This window comes from Bos javanicus, chromosome X, assembly GCF_032452875.1.
Source record: "Bos javanicus breed banteng chromosome X, ARS-OSU_banteng_1.0, whole genome shotgun sequence".
Lineage (NCBI taxonomy): Eukaryota > Metazoa > Chordata > Mammalia > Artiodactyla > Bovidae > Bos > Bos javanicus.
This window is the reverse complement of record NC_083897.1, coordinates 14,755,444-14,765,562: the sequence shown is the minus strand read 5'-3', so window position 1 is coordinate 14,765,562 and position 10,119 is coordinate 14,755,444. Positions and strand designations below refer to the sequence as shown.

Genomic DNA, 10,119 nt, shown 5'->3' with positions numbered 1-10,119 from the left:
AACCTGGGCCTGGGAGCCGGGCCTAAGCCGGCAGCGCCAGGCGGGGAGTTCAGAAGACTGTCGCCCGGCGCCGTGCGCCGCAAGGGCACTGCCTGCTCGGAAGCTGCGGCACCTCCCGATTTTCCGCGGCTCTATAAGGAGTCGCGCTTCGGTAGCCGGGGAGCTGGAGGTCAGAGAGGCAGAAAGCCTGAGCCGCTGAGGCTGGGGACTGTGGGACTGAGGGGGCCTAGGGAGGATGGTGCTTCCGGGTCCGCGGGCTTCAGCCCTGACTCCACCCAGTTCCGCCTCCGAGCGGGAGGGGTCTTTGGGCAGGGAGTCGCGGTGGGCTTCTGAGGTCTCCGCGCGCGTTCCTCTGGAGCCTCAGGAGCGTACCCTCTTTTCTCTTTTTCCTTAACTCTGCCCTCTATCTTTTTCCTCTACAACGCCATCCCGTGTCCCCCACCCCGGCCTTGTGCCTCCTCAGACGTCTGAAGTTAGGGTTCTCCACCAGGGTCTTTCCTAGGCGGCGTCTGGACTCTGCTTACTGCTTGCAGGAGTTGGGCGATCTCTTTTTCCTCTCTTCTTTGCATTCGCACTTAGGGTTTGGGCACACACCTCTCTCACGCACGCACACCCCTTTCCCTTTGGGGAATGGGAGTTCCTTGCCACGCCCTGGGAGTGACTTTTTGTCAACTTTTCAGTTTCTACTTCTGATGGTGAGATCATGATCGTCGCCATCTCTTTATTGGCCCTCCAACCGCATGCCCCTTGCCTGACCGGGTCTTTGTCGCGGAAAGGGTTTCCCCTCAATTTTCGGAAGGGATGGGCAGCAGATGAGGGAAGGAATCTCGCTTTTGAGAAATAGGTGTTTAAGGTTCAGTGCAGTGTTCTAATGAGAATAAAAGACAAGTTAGATTTATTTATTTATTTATTTTAAAAAAGAGCACTTTAGGGCTTTCCAGCAAGCGTTGATGTTGACAAATATTTAGGGGGCGCACCAACTACGGAATAAAGTAGACTGTGCAAAACGACACTGTATTATTTTATTATTAAAAATGCGTGCAAAAAGTGCTGAGGAGGTAGTGGAAGGGGATACTGATGAGGTGGGAAGGTTGATCCATGGGAAGTCTAGCCTAAGGGTGGAAGAGCTGAAGGCTTGAAATTCATCTGCTTCCATACCAATCCTTGTCGGCTTTAGGAAGGAGATGAATTTTAATTTGGGCTCCAAAAGAGTAAAGGGGACTTGAAATGGGCTAAGAGGAGAGAGAAACTGCTTCCTGATACTGGGGTTGGAATTGGGGAAGGATAGAAGAGGTAGATATAACAGATGCTGCTGCTACTAAGTTGCTTCTGTCGTATCCAACTCTGTGCAACCCCAGAGACGGCAGCCCACCAGGCTCTCCCGTCCCTGGGATTCTCCAGGCAAGAACACTGGAGTGGGTTGCCATTTCCTTCTCCAATGTATGAAAGTGAAAGTGAAGTCGCTCAGTCATATCCGACCCTCAGAGACCCCATGGACTGCAGCCTTCCAGGCTCCTCCGTCCATGGGATTTGCCAGGCAAGAATACTGGAGTGGGGTGCCATTGCCTTCTCCAGATATAACAGGTGAGGTTCCCTGAACTCAAGTAAAATGTGTCAGCAGGGATAGATTGGGAAAGAAATAGTGTTGAAAAGCTTGGGATCATAGGCTACTTTAAAAAATCCTCGTAGTTTGGATATTATTCTGTATCAAATAAAACTGAGAGCAAAAAATTAAGATTGGGTGATTTTTGTTTTTTCATCCTAGGGGAACCTGATTTGAGATCAATTCTTGGAGAACACAAAGAAGTGTGGTGGTATGTTCCAGGTGTGAGTTTAATTTAAAACCAAGAAGAATTTTGTCTTATAGCCTGTTTTGTTTGTGGCTATTCTTAGCTACACTCTATAGTTGTCATTTTGAAGCCTGGTGATGTAAATTTATTTTCTTAAGAAATGCATTTGCTGTCCTTGTGCATCATATTACCTGAATTGTAGTCAATTCATTGGGCAGACAATAGTGATTGCTATTTATTGAGCCCATGAATGTTCCAGGCACTATCATAAGCACTTTGTTGCATAATATTAAGAGTCTTATGATGTAGGTACAATTTTTCTAGAAGAAACTAATATGTCAAGAACTTAAGCAACCGCCTAAAGTCACATGGTTTATAAGGAGTTGGGGTTTGGAAGTCAGATTTCTGACTCCAGAGCCCATAGTCTGTCCATGATTGTTTGCTGGTCCCAATGTTCACTTTTGTTCTTGACTTTCCATTTGTGGTAAGGAGAGGTTATTGTGAGATACATTCGATCATCTTGGCAAAAACACAAGTGATTCGCTTTTAGCTTCTCTGTCAGTATGTATCTGCCATAAAGTAGCTGCCAAAACCAAGTTAGCTTAACCGCTACTGCAGCATGGCTAATTGTGTCTGCCAAAACTGTAGTCAGTATTACTATCTCTGATTTAGATGCTTCTCTTTATAAAACTTGTCATACCTCTAGGCTATTTGGGCCTGGACAGAATTTTGCCTTTTATTATATTTTAGGCTTTAAGTGACCTTCTGGGGCACTGGGTCTCCTCCATGACCTTTGCCCCACATGAAGCATTGGAGATGCAACAGAGTATGACGTGTGAGCTTTCTAGGTTTAGTTGGGGAGATAGAGACCCGTCATTCTGAGATGATATAGTATGTAGTATAACAGAGACAGGTGCAAAGTGCTACCAGAGGATGAAGGAAGATGTGACTGTCAGGGAGAGTCAGGAAGAAGGCTTCTGTGAGGAGGTGACTTGTCAGATAGGTCTTGAAGGGTAAGGAATTTACCAGGTAGGGAAGAGTACAGGGGAGGCCTTGCAGATAGAGGGAGCAGTCTGTGAAAGATACGGGATTTTTACAAGAGCAAAGGTGTGTCCAGTAATAAGGGATTCACCTTGGCTGGGGTGCAGATTGTTTCGGGAAAGGAAGGTATAATGGTAGAAGTGTCTGGAAAGATAGGTCAGGGCTGATTTGTGAAGAACTCTGAACTCAATGATGAGAAGTTTGGGTGTGCTCACATAGGCCTATGTTTCTAAAAATGTAGGGCGTCTACCACTGGTAGTTATGTTGTACTCCCACAAATATTTAAAAATTTTGTATATTCTGATGTGGCTTATAAAAAAATAAGTGAACATAGTGAACATAGTGAACATAGAAAGTAACCAGTTTTGTGTTGATTTAAAAAGAAGTAAGTACACATGGTGTGTGAATATGGGAAAATGAGCAGGTAATATTCCAATGACTGAAACTTGGAAAAGAGTGCTTGTTGGCAATAAAAACATGAAAATGTTTTAGATGAGGAATGTCATGATCAGGTTTTTGCTTTAGGATGTGCTGAAAGGGGACGTGATCAGTTAGGAGGCTGGCAGTCTATTCCAAAGAGAGCCGGTGAGGACCCAGGGAGCAACACACGGGAGGAGGGAGCAGAGTTGAGAGACACTTAAGAGGCGAAATCTGTAGGACCTTGTAGGTTTGAATATTATTCTTTTATCAGTTTCCAAGGTGGTGCTACTGCTCAAGAACCCACCTGCCAGTGCAGGAGACAGAAGAGTCGTGGGTTCGATCTCTGGGTCAGGAAGATCCTCTGGAGGAGGAAATGGCAACACACTCCAGTAATGTTGCCTGAAGAATCCCATGGACAGAGGAGCCTGGTGGGCTATAGTCCACGGGGTCATAAAGAGTCAGACATGACTGAAGCGACTAAGCACACACACACGCATTTATCAGTGTCATCTGAACTATTTTAAAAGCCTGTAGGCCATGTGCCTGTTATCCTTTTTATGCTAAAATGAGCATATATTGCTTAGATCAGGCTATGTTCATATATATCCATGGAGGTAGCAGCGGAGGCTGTTGTCATGAGTGGGTTTAGATTATACATAAGCATCCTCACTGTCTTACTGAGTATCCTTGAAAGCTACAAGATACAAGGAGTTATACAAGGGTATGAGTGTGATCTGTGATCCTTAGCCATCTGGGAAACTCCTTCAAGACTCAGCTCAAATATCAGCACCCCTGTGAAGCATTTTCTGTAACTCCCCCTCCCTCCACCACACACACATGCACACACATATGCATGCACACACACATGCATGTGTGCACACATACACGCAGGCATGCACACACACGCATGCACACAGGAAGCAGTAGTAGGCACGTGGCTTTCACAGGACCCTGCACTTACCTCTCTCCTCTGTCCTGTACTATACCATAGTGTGCTGGTCTGTGGATGTGTCTGTCTCTTCCCTAGACTGTGAGCTCCTTGAGGGCAGGGACCAGGGACCAGCTCTTATGTATCTCCACACCCAAAGCATCCAGAATACTACTCGGTGCATGAAGTGAAGTCGATCGGTCGTGTCTGACTCTTTGTGACTCCATGGACTGTAGCCTATCAGGCTCCTCCATCCATGGGATTTTCCAGGCAAGAGGGCTGGAGTGGATTGCCATTGCCTTCTCCAGGGAATCTTCCCAACCCAGGGATCGAACCCAGGTCTCCCACATTGCAGGCAGATGCTTTACTGTTTGAGCCACCAGGGAAGCCCACTTGGTGCATAGGAGACACCTTATAAATGGTGATTGGGTGAGAAGAATGGATCAACATATTTACATGAATATAACTCTGGACCTTGGTCCCACAGAGTGCCAAATACCATAAAAAGATTAGCTGTTTGCTGCCTTTGCTGCTTTTGCAGAATGAAGTAGTAAGTTAGAGTCACTTGGGTATACAACTTCACTCAGTTCAGTTCAGTTCAGTCGCTCAGTCGTGTCCAACTCTGCGACCCCATGAATCGCAGCACGCCAGGCCTCCCTGTCCATCACCAACTCCTGGAATTCACCCAAACTCATGTGCATCGAGTTGGTGATGCTATCCAGCCATTTCATCCTCTGTCGTCTCCTTCTCCTCCTGCCCCCAATCCCTCCCAGCATCAGGGTCTTTTCCAATGAGTCAACTCCTCACATGAGGTGGCCAGAGTATTGGAGTTTCAGCCTCAGCATCAGTCCTTCCAGTGAATACCCAGGACTGCTCTCCTTTAGGATGGACTGATTGGATCTCCTTGCAGTCCAAGGGACTCGCAAGTCTTCTCCAGCACCACAGTTCAAAAGCATCAATTCTTCGACACTCAGCTTTCTTCACAGTCCAACTCTTACATCCATACATGACCACTGGAAAAACCATAGCCTTGACTAGATGGATCTTTGTTGGCAAAGTAGTATCTCTGCTTTTTAATATGCTATCTAGGTTGGTCATAACTTTCCTTCCAAGGAGTAAGCGTCTTTTAATTTTGTGGTTGTAGTCACCATCTGCACTGATTTTGGAGTCCCCAGAAAATAAAGTCTGACACTATTTCCACTGTTTCCCCATCTATTTCCCATGAAGTAACGGGACCAGATGCCATGATCTTCGTTTTCTGAATGTTGAGCTTTAAGCCAACTTTTTCACTCTCCTCTTTCACTTTCATCAAGAGGCTTTTTAGTTCCTCTTCACTTTCTGCCATAAGGGTGGTGTCATCTGCATATCTGAGGTTGCTGGTATTTTTCCTGGCAATCTTGATTCCAGCTTGTGCTTCTTCCAGCCCAGCGTTTCTCATGATGTACTCTGCATAGAAGTTAAATAAGCAGGGTGACAATATACAGCCTTGACGTACTCCTTTTCCAATTTGGAACCAGTCTGTTGTTCCAGATCCAGTTCTAACTGTTGCTTCCTGACCTGCATACAGGTTTCTCAAGAGGCAGGTCAGGTGGTCCGGTATTCCCATCTCTTGAAGAATTTTCCACAGTTTATTGTGATCCACATAGTCAAAGGCTCTGGCATAGTCAATAAAGCAGAAGTAGATGTTTTTCTGGAACTCTCTTGCTTTTTCCATGATCCAGCGGATGTTGGCAAATTTATCTCTGGCTCCTCTGCCTTTTCTTAAACCAGCTTGAACATCTGGAAGTTCAAGGTTTATGTATTGCTGAAGCCTGGCTTGGAGAATTTTGAGCATTACTTTCCTAGCATGTGAGATGAGTGCAATTGTGCGGTAGGTAGTTTGAGCATTCTTTGGCATTGCCTTTCTTAGGGATTGGAATGAAAACTGACCTTTTCCAGTCCTGTGGTCACTGCTGAGTTTTCCAAATTTGCTGGCATATTGACCATACCACTTTCACAGCATCATCTTTTAGGATTTGAAATAGCTCAACTGGAATTCCATCACCTCCACTATCTTTGTTCATAGTGATGCTTTCTAAGGCCCACTTGACTTCACATTCCAGGATGTTTGGCTCTAGGTGAGTGCTCACACCATCAAGATTATCTGGGTCATGAAGATCTTTTTTGTACAGTTCTCCTGTGTATTCTTGCCATCTCTTGTTAATATCTTCTGCTTCTGTTAGATCCATACCATTTCTGTCCTTTATCGAGCCCATCTTTGCATGAAATGTTCCCTTGGTATCTCTAATTTTCTTGCAGAGATCTCTAATCTTTCCCATTCTGTTGTTTTCCTCTATTTCTTTGCATTATCACTGAGGAAGGCTTTCTTATCTCTCCTTGCTATTCTTTGGAACTCTGCATTCAAATGGGAATATCTTTCCTTTTCTCCTTATTAACTTCACTAGAGGTTTCTTTTTTCTTTTCATTTTCTCCCACTTTTCCTATGGTTTCCCTTATCTTTTTTTTTTTTTTTCTCACATTTATCCACCCAGCCTGTTGTTCCTTAGGCCGGGCCATTGCTTTGCTCCTCTTAACAGAGTTCACATTGCTCCTGCCCCGATACTCTACCAAGGATCCACCCCTCCATTCTACCCACAAAATCCAGTTGATCTCATCCTTGAAATCACTCTGAAAGGGGTCTCCTCCTACTCATAGACACTACTAGTGGGGCTGTAATTTGATCAAGCCTTTGTGGAAAGAATGTGTCAATATCAATAAAAAATCTGCAAATGGAACATAGCTTTCAACTTCTAGGGCTCTATGCTGAGGAAATCAATGTGAAGTTTCTAAAAATTTAGCTCCCAGGATGTCTAGCCCAGAATTGTTTATAATAGAAAAAGAAAAAAGAAAGATGGGAAAAAAAGAAAAAAAAATACATTTTAGATGTCTAATACTAGAGGTTTATATTAAATCTATGATGATACATCTATGGATTACTAAATAACCATATAAATTGATGTTCCCAAAGAATATTTAATGATATAGAAAGTTGTTTATGATATATTAAGAGAAAATTTAAATTATAAAGCTGATCTGTTTGCACGCACACACACACCCACACACACGTCACACATGTATGCTCACCCCCCAAATCAGTGTACATAGGAAAATCCCAGAATGTGAAATACATAACAAATTATTAATGGAGTTTTCCTTTAAATAGAAAGTTTACATGAGTTCTATTTTTAGCCTTTTCCATATTTTTGCTAATCCTCTATAATAATATATTTGTACATTTTAAAAAAGTTATTTAAAAATGCTTTCTCCATGTCCACCGCTATTACCATTGCCTTAGTATGGGGCATACTGCCCCCTCCTACCCTGTAACACACATGACTTCTACCCAGAGTTACTACTGCCTCCAGCCTTCCTCCCTTCTAATCCTTTCTCCACCAATGCTGACAGAATGAATGATGTTTCTAAATCACAAGTCTAAAGCTATCCAGCCTGTATAAAATAGTTCAAAGGCTGCCCATTGTCCTCTAGATAAAAATCTAAATTTCTTAGACTGTTTATAAAGCCTTTGAAAATCAGTTCCCTGCTTTTGTTTCCAGCATCACTTTTTCCTGCCACAGCTTACTTTTCTTGGAGACTTAGGCCAGTGCCTGATGCCTAATAGGTGTTTAGCTAATGCTACCCAAATATTGGTGTTCATTGTATGGGTTAACTATTATGTACCAGGCAAGTTAGCAGCGTTTCATTTCATCCTCAGAGTAAAAACGTTAAATACACACAATAGTTATCCCTATTTACAGATGAGTAAAACTAATTAAATAAAAGTGGTAAGAAAATAATCAGAATAAAGAACATTTTTTTTTCAGAAAAAAATCAAACTCCTCTGTCATAATACAGCTTTCGTTTTTCTGCGGCTCCTGCCAGTCTTTGTCAGTATGCATCCAGACTTGGTTCATTCCCTTGGGCAAGTTATATGTGACCACAGCATAACAAGAACAGTCCAGACTGACATGATCTCACTACATCACTATTCACATTGTGTTAATGTACAGAAATCCTTCCTTTGTGTATACAACACTTTATGCAGGAGAGACAGAAGAGCTCCAATTGCTCTGTTTTTCTTTCTGTTTTGAAATTCTATGTCTTTTGGGATGGGGATGTCAGCAAAGAGCTACAGAAAACTGTGATAGAATTGAATGTACAAGAAACAACGTGTCTCATGGGAGCCAGTGTCATTGGTTAATTTATTTTTTCTAAATGTCATGTAGATGTATTTTCCAGCAATCTGTCCCCAGGGAAGACCTTGGTTGAATTCAACTGTTAATCCTATTTACAGAATGCAGCTCATGCATGCACTATATTCTTGCATTGTTAAGTGATCTTAGACATATGTAGTGGATTACCATAATGATGCACAATCAGGTGAATATGTGATATCTGATTTTCTCTACAAAAATATATCAGTGTTCATATTGTCACTCAGGATCCTGCCATGTGGTCTTTCCTTCATTTTTCTTACAAATAATACCCATTGTGCAAAAATGGATGCAATTTAAAGGATAGAGGTCCTAAGCATGAATTGTCAGAATAAAATGATACCGCCTTGTAAGGAGTTCTCACCGTTGTATACTCCAGTAAAAAGAATGCATAGTTCTGCTCCATGATCAAATACATTGAAATTGCAAGTAGAGTTTCATTTGATGATTTATTGTGAGCTTACTATGTCCAAAGCACTCTGCTAGGCACTGCCCTAGATACTTATAAATATCCCCTTTTCATGCCTTCCAGACAGACAGAGAGATCTAGTGTACATATAAGAATGAGTGTGAAAGAGCAAAGGAAAGAAAGAGAAGCTTTCAACAAGCAGACCCATCATATAAATGAAAATTTACTACACTGAAAATTGGGATACCTGCCAGTGGGGATTTATTCTTTTTTTTTTTTTCCTCTTTTTCCTCTGTGGGATATATAGGCAAAAAATGAGCTCCCAGATAGCTGATAAGCAAATGATCTACTTCTCTATTTACAAACTGTTTGAGGGAAGAAACAGGGACTTTCTATACGTCCAGCCCTGCACAAACCTGCTGGGGATGTTGTGAGAGTTATGACTGTGTCACCTTTTCCAGGGTTTCTGTCTCTACTGCGGAGATTTGGCAGACACCTCAGACAAATTTTATGTCTCTTAAATCTTGCTCAAGATAGACTTGGCTTTTAGATTTATATGTACAAAAAAAAAAGTGAAGTGTTTACCAGTTTGACATTTTTGAAGATCAAAACAGACTCTGTTTTTAAAAAAGTTCAGCACACACCTCAGTTTAGTCTACAGAAAGGGCTAATTGATTTTGCTATTTGTTTCAAACAGCTGAAATGTTTACTTTCTAGAAGTGGCAACTGATCATATGTCTAAAGATTTATATGCCAGGACCCAGTGTTGCATCCTCTTTTTCTTGCCTGCAAAGTCTCAAGTTTTGCTATAATCCTCATTGTCCTTTTTTTGCCTTTACTGATACATAGTAGAAGGGGCTGTAGGCTGGGAGGTCTGGGGACAGATATTGGCAATCTAGGAGAAAAATAAAAGATGGTTTTTGTTAGCTCCTCCCTGTCCCCCTTTTTGGTTCTCAGTTTTTCAATGGTCCATTAAGCATGATAGTGATAGGTGAGACTAGGAACTGGAGAACTTTCCATGACTCCATTAATAAGGCTGGTCCAAATATATCAGGCAGGGAGAGCACAAATACAAGTCTGGCTGTAATTCAGAACAGTTGAAACACTGTGTAGAGAATATTACATAAACAACATGGCTTCAGTAGTGAACTGTGAAGACAACTTTGGGGAAATCCCTAGTCAGGGCCCTTCTCATCCACTCCAGCTGCTCTTCTTAGCCAGCAACAACTGCCACTAAGAGCTTCCTGGGGTCGAAACTGTCCCACAGTTAGGCCCCATGAT

At 42.7% G+C, this 10,119-nt stretch overlaps 1 protein-coding gene across 12 annotated transcripts in view; it reads left to right on the top strand.

The window, feature by feature from the left end:
- ENOX2 (ecto-NOX disulfide-thiol exchanger 2) overlaps positions 1-10,119 on the top strand; it is a 289,405-nt gene that overhangs the window by 87 nt on the left and 279,199 nt on the right. For 5 of the 12 annotated variants that reach the window (XM_061408052.1, XM_061408050.1, XM_061408048.1 and 2 more), the window contains exons 1-2: positions 711-1,584; positions 1,766-1,825. In XM_061408052.1, coding sequence (XP_061264036.1) covers positions 1,443-1,584; positions 1,766-1,825 — 202 coding nt within the window. In that variant the 5' untranslated portion in view covers positions 711-1,442. Of the gene's footprint in view, positions 1-86; positions 170-710; positions 1,585-1,765; positions 1,826-10,119 lie in introns of those variants that run through there. The other 7 variants (XM_061408056.1, XM_061408062.1, XM_061408055.1 and 4 more) reach the window with 4 other exon arrangements.